The sequence below is a fragment of the Panthera leo genome, chromosome A3 (genome assembly GCF_018350215.1).
Source record: "Panthera leo isolate Ple1 chromosome A3, P.leo_Ple1_pat1.1, whole genome shotgun sequence".
Taxonomy (NCBI): Eukaryota; Metazoa; Chordata; class Mammalia; order Carnivora; family Felidae; genus Panthera; species Panthera leo.
In genome coordinates, this window is record NC_056681.1 from 23,546,933 (window position 1) to 23,568,537 (window position 21,605).

The 21,605-nt window shown below is 47.3% G+C and overlaps 2 protein-coding genes across 18 annotated transcripts in view; one reads left to right on the forward strand and one right to left on the reverse strand.

The window, feature by feature from the left end:
• LOC122215607 (RNA-binding protein 12) overlaps positions 1–12,030 on the forward strand; it is a 35,050-nt gene extending 23,020 nt beyond the window's left edge. For all 8 annotated transcript variants that reach the window (XM_042931103.1, XM_042931102.1, XM_042931096.1 and 5 more), the window contains 15 exons: positions 6,866–6,994; positions 7,094–7,273; positions 7,430–7,504; positions 7,586–7,657; positions 7,792–7,872; positions 8,042–8,131; positions 8,239–8,325; positions 8,467–8,553; positions 8,647–8,706; positions 8,786–8,919; positions 9,024–9,078; positions 9,325–9,376; positions 10,978–11,111; positions 11,264–11,500; positions 11,699–12,030. In XM_042931103.1, coding sequence (XP_042787037.1) covers positions 6,866–6,994; positions 7,094–7,273; positions 7,430–7,504; positions 7,586–7,657; positions 7,792–7,872; positions 8,042–8,131; positions 8,239–8,325; positions 8,467–8,553; positions 8,647–8,706; positions 8,786–8,919; positions 9,024–9,078; positions 9,325–9,376; positions 10,978–11,111; positions 11,264–11,500; positions 11,699–11,839 — 1,614 coding nt within the window. In that variant the 3' untranslated portion in view covers positions 11,840–12,030. The remainder of the gene's footprint in view (positions 1–6,865; positions 6,995–7,093; positions 7,274–7,429; positions 7,505–7,585; positions 7,658–7,791; positions 7,873–8,041; positions 8,132–8,238; positions 8,326–8,466; positions 8,554–8,646; positions 8,707–8,785; positions 8,920–9,023; positions 9,079–9,324; positions 9,377–10,977; positions 11,112–11,263; positions 11,501–11,698) is intronic.
• Positions 12,031–13,744: 1,714 nt separating this feature from the next.
• SPAG4 (sperm associated antigen 4) lies at positions 13,745–18,498 on the reverse strand. 10 transcript variants are annotated; one of them, XM_042931108.1, is made up of 12 exons: positions 17,911–18,479; positions 17,301–17,405; positions 16,947–17,013; positions 16,668–16,729; positions 16,411–16,454; positions 16,067–16,092; positions 15,836–15,944; positions 15,504–15,579; positions 15,217–15,332; positions 14,712–14,879; positions 14,104–14,193; positions 13,745–13,991 (listed from the first exon to the last, which is right to left on the reverse strand). In XM_042931108.1, the coding sequence occupies exons 1-12, from the start codon at positions 18,218–18,220 to the stop codon at positions 13,842–13,844; spliced, it is 1,323 nt and encodes a 440-aa protein (XP_042787042.1). In that variant the 5' UTR covers positions 18,221–18,479; the 3' UTR covers positions 13,745–13,841. The 10 variants fall into 10 exon arrangements, with proteins under 10 accessions (XP_042787042.1, XP_042787048.1, XP_042787038.1 ...); XM_042931114.1 differs by having other exon boundaries at positions 17,930–18,092; XM_042931104.1 differs by having other exon boundaries at positions 16,411–16,729; positions 17,911–18,486.
• Positions 18,499–21,605: the final 3,107 nt, after the last annotated feature.

A 21,605-nucleotide genomic window follows, 5' to 3' on the forward strand; every position in this document is an offset into this window, starting at 1 on the left:
TCCAAAGTTCTAGAGGAGAGGAGCACCGGGGTGGCTCAGTTGGTTAAGCATCCGACTTCGGCTCATGTCATGATCTCATGATCTGTGGGTTTGAGCCCTGCATCCGGCTCTGTGCTGACAGCTCAGAGCCTGGAGCCTGCTTCGGATTCTATGTCTCCCTCTCTGCACCTCCCCCGCTCGCACTCTGTCTCAAAAATAAATAAATGTTAAAAAAAAAATCAAAGTTCTAGACGATGTAGAAGTCAGAATATTTGAGTTTGGTCCTCATTTTGTTGAACCTGATGTGTGTGGCCTTATCTAAATCACATTTTACCTCTCCGCCTTGAATTGAGGGACTTGGATTAGATGCTCACTCAGTTCTTTTTTATTTCTGTCAATAGAAGAAAGCAGCCTACAGGGGAGAGCACAAGAGAAGGAGGCTTCAAGTGGTAGAAGACAAAGGAAGAAAAGATTGGTGCTATATATACTTAGTTGTTTCTGTTTGCAGTTCCTGACTAGCACAGAATGGAAGGCTTGGGGGTGCTGGGGGCACATAGAAATAAGCTAGTCTTGTGTTGAGTGTTCTAGAAAGCTCATTTCTTCTTGATGGTTTCAAGCAGTAGGCTAGGACTAGATTTGGGTCGTTTCTGAGGATCCCTGGATTATCACTCCTTTCCTAGTATTAATTCAACAGATATTTACAAAGTACCTGCTATGTGTGAGTCACTAGAATAGGAACAAGACAGATTTGGTTTCTTCCCATGTTGAATTTATAGTCTACTAGAGGTAATAGATAATAAGTAAGTAAATAAACAAGTTACACATTTTGATAGGTTTATGAGAAGCTGGGTATTGTTGGGTTGGAGTCAGGGAAGGTCTCTGACTTTGTTGAACTGAGAGTGGAAATGAGACCAGTTAAGAAATGCAGACTCTTATAGACATCCAGGCAAGATATGCTGGTTCAGAATATTGGCAAATATTAGACCTCTTTTAAAAAATAAATGAGAAAGTTTTAGAGGCTTTTATTGACTCACTTAAATGTGATATTTAATATGGTTTTATAAAATTTCAGTCCTATAAAGGATGCTGAAAGTCCTATGGGATTAATTATAATGGCACCAGATGAAAAGTAAAGGAGTCTGGCTTAAGGATGTAGCTGTTCAAAGGATATGGAATAGAAGAGTGACATGAACTAGGAGTTTTAATTATGTAAGATTTCCAAACAGGTAGGCTTGGAGCTAGATTTTAAAGGAGATCAACAGGATTTGGGAGAGAATACTACTCCCAGGCATTAGATAATGTAAAGGGAATGTGATTCAAAGGATAGAAAACGGCACATTATAAGGATTTGCTTATTCCAACGAGAAGCCAAGGGGGCAGATTTGTGAAAAACAACTGTGGTAGCACAGGAAGCTCTGACTCTCAGAAATGGAATCCCATCCCATTTGCACATGTAGGTCCACAGAATTCTGATTGGGGTTTTAGTCTGGTCAGAGAAGAAACTTAAGAAAAGATAGAATAGGACTAGCTGTGGGGAAGGGGTGCAAATGGTAATAGACTAGGAAAGAATGCTCTAATCTGCCAGAAATTGAGGCCTAGCACAAGAAGAAGCGCCTGTCCCACTGCCAAAGTGTCTTCCCCAAAGCCTCTTTGTCTCTGGGATCTTAGAGAAGCCCTGGAGGGAGGGAAAAGGCCGCAGCTCCAGTTGCCTGTAACTTCACCACCACAGATAATTACTGCTAATACTTTGTAGTTCTCAACAAAGTATCAGGGATAAACCCGTAGTTCTCCAATATAAGTCCTCCACTTAAACTTTTCCTCAACATTTTATTGTGAAAACATTGAGTATACAGAAAAGTTGAAAAAATTATACAGTAAATATCCATATATCTACTATTTAAGTTCTACAATTTAAATGTTTCTATATTTGTTTTACCACATATCCATTCAACATACCATTTATTTATTTATTTATTTATTTATTTATTTATTTATTTATTGTGGATTTAAAAGAAATTGCAAGTATCAGCACACTTCATCCATAAATATTTCAACATGTCTTGAGTTCATCATTTCTTATAGGTTTTTTTTGGGGGGGTGGTAACATTTACATACAGTAAGATGTATACATCTTAAGTGTATCATTAGATGGCAATGAAAAATGCATTTGTGGTTCACATTCCTATCAAGATGAGGAACTTTTCGATTCCCTCTAGAGTTCTCTCTTCAGTTAATACCTGCCCCTCCCCTGGGGGACATGGGAAGAATAACCACTATTCTGAATTTTTTCATTATAGATTAGTTTCGCTTGCCTTAAAACTTTGTAAGTGGAGTCTATGTATTTTATGCTTCAGATTCATCCATGTTACAGATATTAATAGTTTCTTTTTGTTATTGCGTAGTTTTCTCTTACATGTATAAATATTAAGGTTTATTCATTCTCATATTGATGGACACTTGGGCTGTTTCAAAATTTTGGCTATTATAAATAAAGCAGCTATGAACATTCTTGTATAAATCTTTTTGTGGACATAACGTTTTCTTTTGGATAAAAATCTGGGAGTGGAATTGCTGTTTGACTAGATGTGTATTTGGTTTTCTAATAAGCTGCCAAACTGTTTCCAAAGTGGTATATTTAATGCTTTCACTAGCGATGTATGAGATCTCCACATCCTTGACAACATTTGGTATTGTCAGTTTTTCTACTTTTAACTGTTGTGGTGGATATGTGATAGTATCTCATTGTGGTTTTAATTTGCATTCCCCTGATGACTAGTGCTGTCGATCACTCTTCCTTTGTATATTTCCAATCCATATATTTTCTTTTACGAAATATCTGATCAAATTCTTTGCCCATTTTTAAATTGTCACTTAGTTTTGAGTTCCAGGGGTCCTGCATTTAAATTTTAAAGCTCAGTTGTACAAGATAAGAATAGAGAAGATTTACTGCTGGACAGTAGTTCAAATGGAAAAGGCCTGAAAGTTTGAGTTGAGCAAAAGCATGTTACCATTTATTCAACAAATGGTTATAAGTACCATGTACTAAGCCACTGATATTAGGGATACAGAAATAATACCCAGTCCTAGTTCCAAGGAGCCCATAGATTATGAGGGTAGACAGACAAAAATCGAAATTTTGGTGGCAGTTTCAGTGTTAAATCACTAATATTTAATTTACTGAATACCCACCATAGGGTAGGTCCTGTTGTAGGTACTGGAAATAGGCAAACCAGATGTGGTTCCTACTCTAATACAGCTTACTTTCTTATTTTCTGTATATGGATGAAGACCATGCAAAAGCTTTGATACAGGGAATGAGATTGATGTGTATGTGTGTCAGAAGTGAAACCTGATTGGAACATATTTATGTGGCTAGATGATTAGTTAGATAAGGGTCAGGTCTTGCAGGGAGAGCCTTATAGACCATTGTAAGAACTTTGGACTTTGAGTGTTTTGTGATGCCATTCCAGAGTTTTGAGCAGAGAAGTGGTATGACCTAGTTTCTGTTTGGTTAATAAAACACTGTGTGTGTGTGTGTGTGTGTGTGTGTGTGTGTGTGTGTGTGTGTGTGTGTGTTTGCTTGCAGGAAGATGATGAAGCCATGTAATCATCCAGAGGAGAGATGATAAATTTTACTTTGGGATTGTGGGTGAGGCTTCATAAAGCAATGATGTCATAGCAGAACTTTGGATGACAATACATTTTTTTAGGCAGAAACTCAGAGGTATCAGCTTGTGCGTGTGTTTGAGGAACCAGAAATAGCTTTGGATTACTATTTGGTTGGGTGGTAGAATGGTAGGAGGTAGAGCAGACTGGGAAGGGGTTTGAAGGTTGAATTTTTAGGGATGCAGGGGCACCATATTGTTACAACTACTGCATTCTGTGTAGATGTGCCCTCTGGAGTTGTGCCTTAAGGTGACCTTGCTAGGAATTTTGGCTCTGAATCTAAGGGCCGTGGGCAGCTATGCAAGGCTTCTAATTAAGGTGGAGACTCTGGAAGCTGACATCAAGGAAGACTAGCTGAGGCAGTGCTTTAGGAGAAGCCAGAGAGGAGGCAAGAGAACTCTAGATTTAGGTACAAGTTGTTGAACCGGAGGTAGAGGCTTTGGGCTTTGAATAGTGAAGAGGACTTGAGTTGTGGTTTGGGGAAAAAAAATAATGAAGCCCTTTAAAAATTACAAAATAAACTAAAATATGGAAACAATACAGAAGTGTATTACAGAAGTGTAAGGATCATGTAAAATCCTTACCTTCATCCCACTTCTCTGAGGTACACCTAAAAGTTGCATTTCTTTGGTGTGTTGTCCACTTTTCCGTGTGTGTGTATGTGTGTGTGTGTGTGTATTTTATCAACATATTCAAATCTATTGTATATACACATACAATTGAAGTTTAACATGGAGTCCTACTTTTCTTACCATTTTTTCATATAATACCAATATAATATAGTTCTGCCTTATATTTTACCCGCTGCTGCTCAACATTCCATTGTTTTAATGTATCATAGTTTACTTAGTACATAATAGACCTTTAAGCTGTCTCAGGTGTTTTACTATTCTCAGCAATAGTGAAATGAACATCCTTCATTTGTTTCTGCTCTGCAGAGAACATGTAAAGTGAGAAGCATGGAGTCAGACTGTGATTTGGGGAAGTTGTGGTCCCACTCCTTTGGGAGAATGTGTTCTCTGTGTCTTTTCCTTGGGGAACTTTCAAAGGGAAGATCAGGTTGCTCAGAGTCTACAAGCCACATTCTAGGGGCAACATTCAAAAGAACTGGGGCTCTTTTTCCAGATATTAGCTGGGGGTTTCACTGCTTCCAGGTCAGATGGGTTCTCAGAGAGAGATGGAATAAGGCTTTCCTGTGGAAATTTAGACTGGGGAGATACAGGACAAATATGTAGAAATGAGGATTCAGCAGACTTGAGTTGGTTTGGGTGGGACTTTATGGAACTATCTAAATGGATTAAGAGAGGAGCGCCTGGGTGGCTCAGTCAGTTGAGCATATGAGTCTTGAGTTCAGCTCAGGTCATGATACCAGGGTCGTGGGATTGAGCCCCACACTGGGCTCTGCACTGAGCTTAGAGCCTACTTAAGATTTTCTCCCCCCGCCCCCCGCCCCTGCCTCTTTCTCTAAAATATTTTTTAAAAATAGATTAGGAAAGTGGTGGGTTTTCCATCATTGGATGCTTTCAAGTAGGGACTGAGATGATATGAATAGGCAGGCACTTTGTGACGCAAGCTAAAGTGTAATAATTGTTCCAACATCAGTTGATAATAGCACTCCAGATGGAGAACACAGGGCACCAAGATGGGAACAGCACTATCTGTGAACTAGGTTGGGGGAAGAATTGACTGAGGGTCAGTTTAGGGGAGGCTAAGGCTGGAGGCATCCTGGGGTATAGTGCTGGTACAGATGGTCTGCAGGTGTATGGGTCAGCAAGGACACAGAGGTAGTAACAAGTCTGAGGGTAATTATTATGGGGACTGTAGGAGGAGGGGGTTCCTTGGGAGTCATGGTGATCCATGCAAGAAGATAATGTTTCAGCTGAGGAAATGGATGGATTGGAGAAACTTGGTCCTTGATTGCCAGTCAGTTTGGAGGTGGCTGGGCTGGGAGCTGAGGCTGGAGATAGCCTTTTGGATTTCATTCAGCAAATATTTATTATCCAGGTGCTTGGGATACAGCAGTGAACAGAACAAACAAATATCCCTTCCCTCATGTTTATATTCCCTCAGTTTCCATTCTAGTTGGGAAAACATTATATATAGTATATTAGACACTGATAAATGCTAAAGAGAAAAAGCAGGAAAAGGGTATGCAATGTCAGTATTAGTAGGGTTAAAATTTTAAGTACCTAGAAAAGGAGAGCCTTTTTCTTCATAATGGAGATGATGATTTTGAATGAAGACCTAGAGGGAGTGAGGAAACAAGTCATGTGGATAATATGAGGGAAGAAACAAGCTTATTTGAGGAATAGCAGGCAAGCAGACCTGTGTGAACAGAATGGAATGAGCAAGAGAGATGTTAGGAAATTAGGTTAGAGAGATCTAGATCTTTCAAGACCTTGTAGACCATGGTAGAGTTTGGATGTTTTCTAAATAATAGGAAATCATTAGAGGGTTTGGGCAGAGGTGTGACATGACCTGACTTAACAGAATCACCCTGGTTGCCGTATTGGGAATAGTCTGTTAACGTGAGGATGGAGGTGGAGGTGGGGATGGCATAGGATAAGGGAGACAAGTTAAAGAGGCTAATGCGATAAGCCTGGTGACAAATGATGGCTTGGACTGGGTAGCGGCAGTGAGAGTAGTGAGGAGTTGGACATGAGCAGCTGATTTTAGGCTAGGAGATTGAGTTGGGGGGGATCCTAACACCATCGCAAGATGCAGGGCCCCACAGTTCGTGAGAAATCATTGGAGGAAGAAACTTTTTGGGGAGTAGTATCTGGATCATGGTCATGTTTGAGACAATGTTGGGACTGGAACTTGGATTAGGATCTGATCTGGGGCCAGTAAGAGGGTCAGAGTGAGATTCATTGGTCTCTGAGAAGATCAGGGTTGGATTCTGGGTCTTAGGAGCATTATAGTGATTTTAGGGTGAGGACAAGTTTGGGGTCAAAGTTGTTGATGGAGGCCAGTATACTTTTTCTGCATCTTCCCATCATACCAGGGTTGGTTGTACCCACCATGTCCTGTCCCGTGGAGTTCACCTAAGGAATTAGAGGAGTATGGAGGCTCTAGGATCTTCTCTTCCTTGGGTGTCATGGAGCTGGATACAGGCTCAGCCCTGCCTGGGTGAAGCCTGCTGGCCTTCCTAAACTGGGACCTGTAGTCAGGGAAGGGTGGAAAGGGCCCTCAGTGCTTGACTTAGGTCCTTTCTTCCCAGATGGCCCACTGTGTGACCTTGGTTCAGCTGTCCATTTCCTGTGACCATCTCATTGACAAGGACATCGGCTCTAAGTCTGACCCACTCTGCGTCCTTTTACAGGATGTGGGAGGGGGCAACTGGGCTGAGGTGAGAAGGACTGTGGGTTTAAGGTTGTGGAGGGAGGCTAGAACTATTTTGGGGGTTGAAGAGTGTATGACTGTTACGCTAATTGGCCTCTGCCCACAGCTTGGCCGAACTGAGCGAGTACGGAACTGCTCGAGCCCCGAGTTCTCCAAGACTCTGCAGCTTGAGTACCACTTTGAAACAGTTCAGAAGCTCCGATTTGGCATCTATGACATAGACAACAAGACACCTGAGCTGGGGGATGATGACTTCCTAGGAGGGGCTGAGTGTTCCCTAGGACAGGTATGTAGGGCTAGGGATTAAAATCTTTCAGACACATGTTCAGTAAGAGCCCTAACAGACCACCCAGACTGTCTGGAACATGGAGGAGGTGGGGGTCAAGCAAGACCTAACCCTGTCTGAGATTTTGCTCTCTCACCCACCCCTGCTCTGCCCCAGATTGTGTCCAGCCAGATAATAACTCTGCCCTTGATGCTGAAGCCTGGAAAACCTGCTGGACGGGGGACTATCACGGTAAGGAAGAACTCTGGGGGAAGGGGGTTACGTCAAAGAGGAATTCATGAGGTGATACAGTCTCCTGCCTCCCTTTCCTAGGTATCAGCTCAGGAGATGAAGGATAGTCGTGTAGTGACCATGGAGGTGGAGGCCAGAAACCTAGATAAGAAGGTGTGTCTGGAAGGAGGCAGCCTTGGGGATTTAAGAATTAAGGGGACAGGGATGGTATGTTGGGGGGCAGGGGTGAGGACTGGTATAGTTGTCTCTCCCTTAGTCTTACACTGGGGTCTCTGTGGCATTGACAGGACTTCCTGGGAAAATCGGATCCATTCTTGGAGTTCTTCCGTCAGAGTGATGGGAAATGGCACCTGGTATACAGATCTGAGGTGTGAGACCCCTGGTGTTGGACTGAGTGGGTTATGAGAGAATCCCTGGGGCTTGTGATTATCAAGGTTTGGAACATAGGGAGAGCAAGACTGTACATGGATAAGGAAGGATGACAGCTCCCCATATGCCAGCCCAGAACTTACTAGAGGCTTTGCCCTCCACCTTCAGGTAATCAAGAACAACTTGAACCCTACATGGAAGCGCTTCTCTGTTCCCCTTCAGCATTTCTGTGGGGGAGACCCCAGCACACCCATCCAGGTGAGGAGTTTGCCTCCTGAATGGACCGACCAGGGGCAGAGAGCCTGGGGAGGGATTTATTCTCACTATATATACATACTCACCTCCCCCTCCTCCCCCTGCCTCAGGTGCGATGCTCAGACTATGACAGTGATGGTTCACATGATCTCATTGGTACCTTCTACACCAGCTTGGCCCAGCTGCAAGCAGTCCCGGTGAGTGCCAGCCCAGCTCAAGGGTGTTGAGGTGGGCCTAAAGGACTGCAGCCCCAGGGAGGGAGGGAGGGAGGGCAGAACAGCTCTAGTTCTGGCTGATGCTCTGGGAGTTTCCTACCCTAGTTTTTCTTTCCTCACCAGGCCAATTTTGAATGCATCCACCCTGAGAAACAGCAGAAAAAGAAAAGCTACAAGAACTCTGGGACTGTCTGTGTCAAGATTTGCCAGGTGAGACACTAGCCCGTGTGACCCAGGCTCTGACCCCTGTGCTCCATAGCCCCAATTTCCTCACCTCAGCTGTGACCCTGGTTTCATCTACAGGTAGAAACACAGTATTCCTTCCTGGACTATGTGATGGGAGGCTGTCAAATCAACTTCACTGTAAGTTGCTTTATCAGGGGCAACAGAACAGATCTGGAGCTCAAAGTGGCCTTCAGCTCCCCTCCTCCCTTCCTCCCAGGTTGGTATAGACTTCACAGGCTCCAATGGAGACCCTTCCTCCCCGGACTCCCTGCACTACCTGAGCCCAACAGGGGTCAACGAGTACCTGACAGCACTGTGGAGTGTGGGCAGCGTGATTCAGGACTATGATTCGTGAGTAACTTGTTCTCTTGCCCGCCCTCCTCCCTGCAGATGTTTCAGCCTCTAGGGTCACAGTCCCCTCTCTGCCTCTTCTCCAACTCACTGTCTTTCCACAGGGACAAGCTTTTCCCAGCATTTGGATTTGGGGCCCAGGTGCCCCCTGATTGGCAGGTGAGCACTGCTCCCCAACTCCTCTATTTTCAGTGTCAGGGTCCTGATTTGGGGGGATGATGTAGATTTGCTGTCTGGCACCCAGCTTTATGTGGAGATGCAGGGATATATCCCTATAGGCATATGCACAACAAGTACTCAGGACTAAATAGTTCCTATACAATGCTTGGCATATACCATAATGTCCTGTTTCTTTACACAAATATGACCATAGAGAAAGAACCTCATTTTCATTCTTGCCTTCAGGTCTCCCATGAATTTGCCTTGAACTTCAACCCCAATAACCCCTACTGCACAGGTAAGTTCCTCCAACCTCCAACATAAGGCAGATCTGTCCACACCTAGAGGGCCAAGCCTGTGCAGACAAGGGAGTGTGGGGTAATAGAGGCAGGTATCTGATCCTGTTGTCCAGAGGAGTGGATTTTAGAGCTAGGTCTCTAAGAGACTCAAATCTAGGTCTCAAATCTTTATCTTGCGTCTTGCTAAAACCATGTGACTTGGGGCCAGTGTGCTTTGGCTTCATAAAAAGGATAAATACTATAAGATATTGAATATTTAAGGAGACGATATATGTCAAGTTTGAAGAAGTAAGCCTCGGCAAATACCAAGTGCTCTCTATTATCATCTTTGCCTGGAAGCTCACTGGTACTTATCTGGGCATCAGTGGAAGCCTTCGTTCAGCTCTTTTTAGGATACTTTTACCCAAACTCTTTTGTCTAGAGAGGTTCCAAACCTCGTGGCTCCCCCAACATGGACAACAAACTAAAGTGGTCTGTATATATAAACACACACATATTTTTTTTCCTGAAATGTTTTGAGAATTATAGTGAATAAGTCCTATCCCAAGTTTGCCTCTGAGACCCCACCAACTTTGCTCCCTTTATCCCTAAATAGTTAAGTGTGTGTTTCCTAAAGTCAAAGATATTCTCTTATGTAACTACAGTACAACTCCCAAAATCAGCAAGTTAACATCAATACTATTATCAAGTCTAGAATTTATTCATGTTTTGCCAGTTGTCTTTTACAGCATAAAGAAAATCTCAGATCGTGTAATGCATTCACTTGTTTTGTCTTCCAGAATTCTTCATGTCTGTCATGATAATTGAAATTTTTTAAGATTATAGGCTAGGTAATTTGTAGAATGTCTCACAGTTTGGGTTTACCTGGTATTTCCTTATGATAGATCCAAATTATGTACTTGTGGTGGGTGTTCTTCTCAGTGCACCATGTCAGAAGGCCCATGATGTTGATTTATCCTACTACCAATCATGTTAACTTTGATCACTTGGTTAAGGTAGAGTCTACTACCAGGTTTCTCCACTATTTGTGATTAATAAATATCTTTTGGGAAGATACTTTGAGGCTATATAAATATCCAGTTACTCATTAACTAGGATTCTCTGGGTTTAGCTCATATTGATCTTTGCGTGAATCAGTTATCTCTAAGATTGCCAAATGATTTTGTAATTCCTCCTACATTTATTAAGAGCTTCTTAGACTGAGTTATGGGGGGAGGAGGGAGGTTGGAAAAAAAAATTAAGAGCTTCTTCCTTCCCTGTAATTATTTAATATACATAGATTCTTATTTTAGTAATTAGATTATAATTCATTATTAAGTGGGTTGTAATCTGATGCTCAACTGTCCTAGATTTGTTTAGGAGACCCCTTAATTAGTGTTAACTCAAGTTGTGATTTAGGGCAAGTGCTCTTTTTCTCTTTGGTCTTAATTTTTCCATCTGTAGGATAAGGTTAAGTACCTTGGGTTATAGGGGTGGCCAAACGAAATGCACCCAGGTTCTCAAATCTCCTTGGCCAGGATGGGGTGATGTCAGGACTGACTCAACCCTGAAGAGGCTCAGTATTTTAGTGTGGTTTTTTTTTTTTGCCCTCCTTTTCTAGGCATCCAGGGCATTGTGGATGCCTATCGCCAAGCCCTGCCCCAAGTTCGCCTCTATGGCCCCACCAACTTTGCACCCATTATCAACCATGTGGCCAGGTTTGCAACCCAGGCTGCACATCAGAGGACTGCCTCGGTGAGGATCATGAGAGGTAGAGGTAGTGGTGGGCAGTCTTGGTCAAGGGCTCCCTTTAGGACTATGTAACAAGGGACTTCTTGTCAATGTGGGGATGTGTAGCTGGGGTGTTTGGAGGGTCTGCCTCAGTTTATGAATGGGCTTATCCCCAGCAATACTTTGTGCTGCTGCTGCTGACCGACGGTGCTGTGACAGATGTGGAGGCTACACGTGAGGCTGTGGTGCGTGCCTCACACCTTCCCATGTCGGTGATCATCGTGGGTGTGGGTGGTGCTGACTTTGAGGCCATGGAGCAGCTGGATGCTGATGGTGGACCCCTGCATACGCGCTCCGGGGAGGCAGCTGCCCGTGATATAGTGCAGTTTGTGCCCTACCGTCGCTTCCAGAATGTGAGTGGGGCAAGTTTGGGGGCAGATCAGATCTGGGAGCTTACCCCTCCACCTCTGTCTGAGTGGGGATACTTACCCTTTCATCTAAGTCTGGGCAAGTTTGGGTGTTGGGATTTGTATCCTTTCTTTGCTATGAAATGTAAACTATGGGATGCTTTTAGGGGGCCACCACTGACCTTGCCCTTCTTCTCCTGGCAGGCCCCTCGGGAGGCACTGGCACAGACTGTGCTCGCAGAGGTACCTATACAACTGGTCTCCTACTTCAAGGCCCAAGGTTGGGCCCCATTCAAGCCACTTCCACCCCCAGCCAAGGGCCCTGCACAGGCCGCTCAGACCTAGATTCCTTTAGGGGGTAGGCTGTGGCTAGTCCTCAGCCTTGTGTCCCCCAAGGACACAACTCAACCCTGCACACATTCCCCAGTGCTTGCACTTTACATTTTATATTTTTATATTTGTTCCTGCTATTGTTGCTTTTGATCTCTCCTGCTTGCCCCTGGAGTCCTTTATTCAATAAAAATCAATGAAGATCACTGCTTTGCCACCACTCTGTGTTTTTAAGTGGAAATCTGCTGTTAACCATGTTTATTTCTCCTGAGCCTCAGTTTGTCCACCTTAGGGGTTATTGAATGAAGGATACCTCTGACAGCATAGCCCCAATCAAAGAAATTGGATATTCCTCGCTAGATGTGTAGAGACACTGACTCTGTTTTTAAAAAATACAAGGATCAAGTGTAAGCCAAACACCCAGCCTGCACTGCCTTAGGACAGGGCTGAGCTGGGAACGAAGACAAGGTGGAAAGTGCGAGGGGAGGGAGGAGTTTTATGATGGTGCATGGATCATGCTAGACTTCCTGCAGGAGAGAGCAGTGGTGGTTCTAATCCTAAAGATAGACCACAAGCCTGAAATTTTTAACAGCTATTTTTTTCTTACTAGAAAATTAATATGTGTATTCATTGTAAGAGAAAAAATACACAAAAAATATTATCATCTAAATTCCAATGTGCCAATAAAGTATTTGGTACAGATTTTTTAGTCCATAATGCAGATTTATAATGTATACATGTTTTTTATTTTACAAAAATGGGATCATATTGTGTATACTATTTTAACATGCTTTAAAATGTATGCTAGTTACTACAAAATTATTTGAAATATAAAAATAGATAATGAGAGGTGAAGGTTCATGTGTTTCCTAAGTCTGACGTTTTTTTTCTAAGTAGGATATTATACATACTCTTTGTACCTTGTTTTTGTTATATTGGGTGTCTTGCCCATTAGAACTTTTGGTGACCTTATTCTTTTTAATGCCTATGTATTATTTGTATGAGCGTATTGTAGCTTATTTAGCCAGTCCATTATTGAGATTTGGGTCCCATCCGATTTTGTTCTGCTACAAAGTGCTGTAATGAATATCCTTGTACAGTTATCTGTGCAGCAATATTTCTGAAGGATTGGTTCCTGGAAGTAGAAATGCTAGATCAAAGGATAAGAATATTTAAAATTTTAATAGATATTGTAAAATGCTCTCCATAACAGGTTTTTTTAATTTTTTAAATTTTTTTACCCCTTTTCTGTTAATCTGACAGGCAAAAAAAAATTTGTCATTTTTAGCTTGGATCTATTTAATTTTGAAGGCTAGATATCATTCATGTGTTTATGGTTATATTTCTTCTGAATAGCCTGTTTATAGGCTTTTTTTAGGTTAACACTCTCCCCTACCGGGCTCCCTGAGGGCAGGGACAGATTGAACACTAGACTGCCTGTGCCTAGCAGTAAAGACAACCTGAGTAGGGGTACCAGGCCTGCATCTACTCTCAGATGCTTCCTAGAGGTTCTCAGGTCTCCTTAGTTTTTGAGTGTTAACCTAAAAAAAGTAGTTAACCTCTCCACCTGCACCTAGCAGGAGTTGAGGGGACTTTCCCAGAGGTTGGGGGTAGGAATTGAGCTGTACAAACATGGCTTCAGGCTGACTGGCAGCTCTGAGTTAAAGAGGGTGGCCTCTGGGGGAAGGTAGATTTGAATCCTGTGCCACTGTTCCTCACTAACTGTATGTTCTTGAGCATTCCCTGACCCGAGTGGTTTCCCCTTCCACGGTTGTGAGGATTAGTTAGACGATGTGTAAAATATCCAGAGCACCATCTCTTGCATGTGGTAAGTACTCCATAAACATGAGCTGCTGCTACTGTATTGATCTGAACTTCTCCAATAAGAGAGCGCATTGGAAAGTAGACTCCCCCAACCAATAGGCCAAAGGCAATCAGATTTCCCCCAAGAAACACCTCAGTATGATTCCAGCTTCTTTCAGCACAGACCTGCACTCTACTCCAACAATCAGCATGTTTAATGGGGTTCCCCCATGGCACTGTCCCCTGCTCCCTCTGAAGTTCGCATGCCATGGGCTCGGACTCGATACAAGCATGTGAAACGGGGGTGGCCCCAGTTGCTTAGAATCTGGATCTTCACCTTGGGAAAGGCAGTTGGGGGGTCATTCTGGGGAGACAAATGGATCATGCCAAGGCCTGCTGTCCCAAGGGCTGCCTTCCTCCCCAATCTTCCCTCACTGTCCTATTCCTTTAGCACCCTCACCCCCAGAGACACACACCTGTAGGTGGAAAGTCTGAATCTCTGATTTCTCCACATCGAAGGTGAATTTCCCCAAGAAAACTTCAGTCTCATCATCAGCCTGGAGGCCCTGGTAGGTGAAGAGTGAGCGGGGGGGGGGGGGACAGTGAGGCACAGGTGGAAGAGGGAGAAAGCAACTTTATTGAGGACCTACTATGGTGTGCAATAGCTGCACTCTCTCCTTTATTTTTTGGTTTTAGGATAGTGTAGTGTGGAATGTGGGCTCCAAGAAACCAGGTTGCAAAGTTTAGTCTGGCCAATTGTTAGCTGTGTGACCTTGGCAAATAAGATTGCCTTTCTGATCATTACTTTTCTCATCAGTGATGGGGGAGATGAGGGCACTTCATAGGTTGTTGAGTGGATGCAAGATGATCCATGTAAAGTACTCAGTACAGACTAAGGGCTCAATAAAGCCATAACTAAAGTTTGGATATGGTTATAATTATTTATAACCTGTAGGCCTGAGAGGCGAGTGGTAGTATCTCCATTATGTAGATGAGCAAGCGAAGACTCAGTGACACCAATTTTCATGACTGGTGCTTACTAGGCAAAATCCGCCCCACCTCCCGTAGCCCTAGCCTCACTCACATAGACTGCGAAGTCGCGGGGGGCGCTGTTGGCTCCCCCGGTGTGTGCCACACTGGGCGGTGGGTGCTGCAGGGTGATGTCACTCAGTTGCACGCGACCCGGTAGCCGGATTACCACCTGACCCTGGTCGCCCTCAAAAGCCCAGCAATTCCCAGGGAACACATCTGGCTGCAGGCGAGCAGGTAGACCTTCAGAACCCACGTACCGAGCGACTGCGGCCCTTCCCAGCCTGGCCATTGGTTCTGATAGGCCCCGCCCTCAGCTCAACCCCTCCATCGGCCCCGCCCAGTCCTCCACCCGGGTCTATATGCAGCCAGATCCTGTCCGGTGTCCAGTCCCTCGCACCGCCAGGCCCCGCCTCCAGCCGGGCCCATCCTCCCTCAGGCAGGGCCCCGCCCATCGCCACGCCCCCAGCTCAGCCGGGTCCCACCTCCAGCGAGCTGTTGAGTCCTTTCCCCAGCAACCCGTCCCTTGCCCCGTTCTGGGATCCAAGTTCCAGGCCCACCTCCAGGATAACTGTTGGCGGCCGAGCGTAGTTCCAGAAGCTGAAGCGATTCCAGAAGTAGGCAGTGTTCGCATCCTCATAGTCGTGTGATGTCTTCTCTAGGTCGATGGAGGCCCCTGGAGCAGGGAGAAGCAATCATTCAGGCTCCCAGGCCTGACCGACAGGTGGGGCAGGGTCTCTGAGGTCGGTCTCTTCGGACCGGTCATGTGCGTAGGTCTGTCTGTGTCAAGGTCTCCGTCTCTTCCGGTGTCTCTGAGTCTCAGTCTCGCAGTGTCTCTGGGTCTTACCCACAGAGCTCAGCGCATAGTCAGGTTTCCTCACAAAGTCTTCATTCAACCTCTGGAATACGAGCTTGGCCACTCTCTGAAAAGAGGGAGGACAGGGCCTGGAGGGACGGAGCTAGCGGGCAGGTTTACAGGGAGGCAAAGTTCTGGGGCTAGGTTGTCTGCTATAGACTTTGTGGGTCCTGGGAGAAACTCCGAAGTAGGGACTCCGGGGCGGCGGGGTTTACGGCTTGCGACCCAGGGAGCGGCGCTCCGCAGGGGGCTTCCGAGGTGGACTGAGCGGCGGGCCGAGACACGGGGCGGTGCGCTGGACAGCCGCGGGCTGCGGGGCTCACCTCGCTGTTGGCTGCGCGAACGCTGGACACCTCCTTGTGTAGTTTATCCAGCTGGGCCTGGAGCTGCTGCAGCTGCTGCCCCTGGGAGCGCACGCGCTCGTGATACTCGCTGCAGGCGGGAGGTCGGCACGGGTGGGGTTGGCTCCCGGTCCCCCTGGGCGCTTCCCGTAAGGCCCCGCACAGAAACACCTTTGCGCCCCCTAATTCCCCACCCCAGGTGCCCACTTTCACCTTAGAGTCAGCATCTCCTTAGGTTCCTATGGAGGGAGGGAGGCACAAAAGACAGCACAGCTCAGTCCCACCCACTCCCTTCTCCCACTTCAGCCTGGGAGCAGCCGGACTCAAAGGGCCTTCTTTTTGAGGACTGTCCCCACCCCCCGACCTGCCAGGACCCCTCAGAGACCCCCAGCTGCCTCTGGGCACAATCCCTCAGGGATCTGTCTATATCCAGCCCTTCCTTAGGATTCGACCCTCCAGCACTTGTCCCCCTCCCACCAGGCCAGGGGACCCACAAAACCTCCAGGTTCACGCACCCTGCCACGCACCCACCCTAGGATACAGACGCCCTGACTCACATTCTCCAAAGGAGGGACCAGATACAGCAGCCCCCACCAGAGTGCTGGGGAAAGAGGGGTAGTCTCAGGGGGAGCCAAGGGAGAGGGTTTCCTTGGCATAAAGGGACAGTGAGGAGAGAAAAGCCTTGAGGGGGCTCTGAAGGGGACCGTGAGCAGTTGAAGGTGCTCAGGGTGTTGAGGGATACAGGAGAAAATGTGCCGGGTTTGGCTCCAAAGCATCCAGGGCGGGGGCCCCAGGGGATTCGCCACCCCCTCACCTGCCAGAAAGAGGCTCAGCAGTGACAGGGCCGTGAGCAGGAAGCGGATGGAACAGACCTCCCTGAAGAACCGGAGGGAAGCTGAGGACCCAGACCCTCGTGAACCCCACAGCCCTCACGCCAAGGTACTAGACCCAGCTCCCGCCGACAGGACTCAGCCAGATCTGAGTCAGACTCAACAGCCAGATCTGAGTCAGGGTCAAGCCTTTGCTGGCCCGGCTCTGCTCCCTATCCCCTCCAAAAAGCAGTCCCTGGAGCTCCCCATTCCCTCCCTCTGACCTGTACACAATGACCAGCACGTCTCCTACCAGGGACAACAACACGCTCAGCACCCGAAGCAGCAGGCCTGGGGAGAGGAGAGGGGCCTCAGAGGGGGAAGAGGTGAAGAAGGGCTCGGTAAGCGTGGGGTTTGAGGTTCAGAAGAGGCTCAGGAAGAGGGGAGTGGGCTAGGAGCATTAGATGGGGGCACGGAGAATGAGTTCAGGCTCAGAGAAGGTGGATCGGGCTCAGGGAAGGGGCTGGAGACTGACATGGGCCAAGTACTCAAAACGAACAGGGTCTCAGAAATGAGAACCGGAGTTCAGAGAGGGGAGCTGGAAGGTCAGAGGGTTTCCGGGCTGATCTGGCCCGTACTCAAGAAGCTCTTGGACACGCGCGGTGGAGGCATCTCCTGCCTCAGATCCAGGGTCGGGAGAAGGTCGAACTGCTCCTCAGAGACTACGGGAGAGCCAGCCGGTTCTGCGGGAGCCCAAGGGCGCCATTGGGGCCTTGCGCAAGGCAGGTCCACTCTTTCCGCGGGACCAGGCCGCAGGTTCCCCAGCCCAGAAGCGGGGCAGTACCCCCCAACCGGCATTGGTCCCACTGCATGCACATCCCAGGTGCTCAGCACTCTGAGCCCGCCCCTCTGGGATGCTCGGTCAAGACATCAGTCCCCCGGCCAAACGGAGGCCCCGCCCCCAGACAAGTGTTGGTGCTGCCCCATTTCTCTGGTAGCCACTTATGTTAACACCAAGGCCGCGCTTTCTCAGTGTTGTCCAATCAAAACTTTCCCCGCCCCTTCCCAGGACCGTCCATCACACCTAGATCCCGCCCCTTAGAGAATTTTATTTGGTGTCTCCCCTCTTCACCCCATAGGCCCCGCCCCTTAGGAGGTGCCCAGATATTTATTCCCATTCCGTGCCAAGCCCCGCCCCTTATGCCCTGCCCCCTCCCTCAGCTCTCCCGGGTTCGACCCCGCCCGCACCCGAGGCCCCGCCCCTCACGGTTGCCGCGCCACAGGCGGTCGGCCCTTTGTAGCTCCGAGGCGCAGGCTTCTGCCGAGGGCTTCCAGCCCATGTGGTTCCTCCGGGCACTCCTGCGCTCAAGACGGGCTCACCGCAGCTCGAGCCCCGGGCTCTTCTGCCCTCGGGCTCCCCGGGCCCCGGCCCAGCTGACCGGTGCCCGCTGCTGTCCCCCGAGGTGACGCTCACTGAGCTGTTGCTGTTGTCGCTGTAGAAGTTGGGCGTGCGCTTATGCGGGGACGCCGCCGAGCCCGGGCGGGGGCTCCGCCGCATCCTGACCCCGGGGCACCCTGTCACGGACACCAAAGTCGCCGCCGCAGCTGCCAAGGCTCTCGGCCCTCCTTCAGCTAATGTGCGCCGCGGAGACCTCACGGACCCTGCGTGCAGCCAGCGGGCCCCCCGGCGGGATCTAACCTCCTCTGTTATCTGGGCCCAGCTGCTGACGTCATAAAGGAGCCCGTGATCTCTACGGAACTCCCTGACGATGCGTCACAGAGCTAGTCGTGACGTCCCTGGGAGCCTGGCAGTCTCATTCTTTCCCATGTTAAAGCAAGTGATGACAGGGGCGCCTGGGTGGCTCAGTCGGTTGAGCGTCCGACTTTGGCTCAGGTCATGATCTTGCGGTCCGTGGGTTCGAGCCCCGCATCGGGTTCTGTGCTGACAGCTCAGAGCCTGGAGCCTGTTTCAGATTCTGTGTCTCCCTCTCTCTGACCCTCCCCTGTTCACGCTCTGTCTCTCTCTGTCTCAAAAATAAATAAACGTTAAAAAAAAGAAAATAAAAAAAAAAAAAAAAAGCAAGTGATGACATCACATCACTTCCCAGAACTTCCTATCTTCTGCACTTGGCGTGAAAGAATTTCTATCCCCCTTCCTGCTTTGTTTTTCTCCTCAGCTCATATCACCAACATGCTATATATTTTACTTATATATTTCTTCATTGCCTATCACACTCACTAGAACATAAAAACTTATGAAGGCAGGTATTTTTGTTTTGTTCACTAGTGTATACCCAGGACCTAGATAGGCCTAATGAATGAATGTCACCCAGGGCACATCTAAGAAAATACTCAGTTTCTTTCGCTCTGCAAACCCTTCAGGCCCCTCTTTTCATCCTTGTCATCAGGCTAGGAAACTCTGACCTTAGGATCCGTGGTTCCCTCTCCCAGACCCATATTCACCAAAGGTCTGTGGGCTAAGACTTCATTCAGTATGCACCAAACACCATACCCACACTCAAACCAACCATCTGAGATACTGAAAATGCAATGAGGAATCACAGAAAGTCACAGACAGGAGACCAGAGTTCCCAGAACTCCTGCAACAGAACAGAAATTCAGGTTTGCAGGTACAATTTAAGAATCTACTTTAGCATTTCTTGAGTGGGTGCAGGAATGTGCATTTTTAAGAACCACATGTGTGATCCTCATTAAGGACCACACTTTGAAAAGCAATGCAGAAAGAAAGAGAGAGAAAGGAAGAAGGAAGGAAGGAAGGAAGGAAGGAAGGAAGGAAGGAAGGAAGGAAGGAAGGAGGGAGGGAGGGAAAGTAATGCAGTGCATATGCACATTTATAGCTAGGCAAATAGGTCCAGAAAGGGGAAAGGACTTTCCAGACACCACACAGTGCATGATAGAGATTAGAATTCCAAAATCCTGCCCTAGAGCCTAGTACTCTTTCTGCCACATCCCATCTTCTTTGGAATGTTAGGAAGTGAAGTGTCAGTTCTTGGGGGGGGGGGGGGAGCGAGAACTTGCCAGGTTGTGTTCCTGCCCAGAAGGGGAGGTGCCTGCATTAGTTTCCAGAAGGGGTGGCTTCAATACCTTGCTTGATTAGATGTCACAGAGTTCAGGGGTAAAGGGAGGGAAAGGCCAGGGCACTGTGAACTAAGAATTCTGGTCCCCCTTTTGGCCTCCTTTGGATCTCAGTGCCCCCATACATCAGCGGAGGAGGGGAAGCCCTCCCCCAACATCTGGAATCTTGAGGTCTAACCTGGACCTTGCTTAGAAACAGAACAACCTATGCCTGTTTGGTGTTTTATAGACCTCAAAACTCAATTGAGCAGCTAACACCTGGGACACAGAACAGGGCTTTCCAACCCCACTATTGAGTTGAAGAAGCTGAAGCACAAGGAGGCATCATGTCTGGCTTAAGGCCACACAACAAGATGGTCTAGCTCCTCTGATGGTCTAAATTTTATGTCTGCTGCCACCTAATACATTCCTCGTACACAGGTCAAAATGACAAATCACAGGTCCCAAAACACACCCTGCATTCCTTCCCACTGCCTGGATGTCCTTCTCTGCTCAACTCCTGTCCTTAAAGTCCATTTTATTTCTTTTATTATCTCTTTTTTAAAGTAGGCTCCATGCCCAGTATGGGGCTTGAACTCATCACCCTGGATCAAGAGTCGTATGCTGTACTGACTGAGCCAAACAGGTGTCCCCTCAAAGCCCATTTTAAGCACCCCTGGCCTCCCTCTTCTTGAGCTCCTGAGTCCTGACCCTTTCCTGCTCTGATGGGAATTACAGTCTTTCTAGGCCTTGTTTGATGTTGGAGTCCATGAAGCTACTGGAAGACAGAGAACATGTCCAATTCACTGCTGTGGCTGCACCCCTTCCCCCACAGGGTAGCATAGCACAAGTCCTACATATAGGAGGTGTCATTAAATAGAATAACTAAATAGATGGCCAGGATACACACTCAACACATAGTTACAATCACACATGGGTTCAAACTATCAGATACATTCATTCCTTCATTCAGTAAAAATATTGCGCATCTGTTTAAGGATATGGGAGGAGCTTAATGCGCAGCATGCACAATTACTCAATATTTTATAGGCAAGTTCAAGAGTTTGCAGACTCCCTGCAGCCTATCTATGTAAGACCCCAAGTTAAGGACCTCTGTTTTCTGGTTAGGAAGTGTTTTGAATACCTGCTATGTGCAAGCTAGGGACACACATTCAACCACTCATTATTTCAAATGTGTTGAATGCCTGTAGTACTAATGCTGGGGGCTCGGGGATTCATTTATCAATCCGCCCATTTATTTAAAAAGCTTTTTGAGGGGCGCCTGGGTGGCGCAGTCGGTTAAGCGTCCGACTTCAGCCAGGTCACGATCTCACGGTCCGTGAGTTCGAGCCCCGCGTCAGGCTCTGGGCTGATGGCTCAGAGCCTGGAGCCTGTTTCTGATTCTGTGTCTCCCTCTCTCTCTGTCCCTCCCCCATTCATGCTCTGTCTCTCTCTGTCCCAAAAATAAATAAACGTTGAAAAAAAAAAAATTTAAAAAAAAAAAAAAAAAAAAAGCTTTTTGAGGGTCTACCATGCACCAGACCCTGAGCTTGGCATTGAGGACAGAGAGATGAAAAAGGAGCACCATGAGACCCGTGCCCTTGAGGCCTCATTGGCTAGTGGGGACAAACTAGGGTCCTGTCTTTCCCCTTGGTTCCATCCCCACCCTATCCCAGCTCCCACTTCACAAGGGTGGATGCAGGGTGGAGGCTGAAGCTGGAAGAGGCAGGGAGGACAGAGCAGACCACAGCAACCTTACCTCCTTCTCTCAGTCCTTCAGCTCTCTCTTCACCCATGACCCCCCAAGCCTGCCTGTGTGTTTGACTAAAGGGCAGGGATTGCTGAACTTGCTGGGTGAGTCCAGTGAG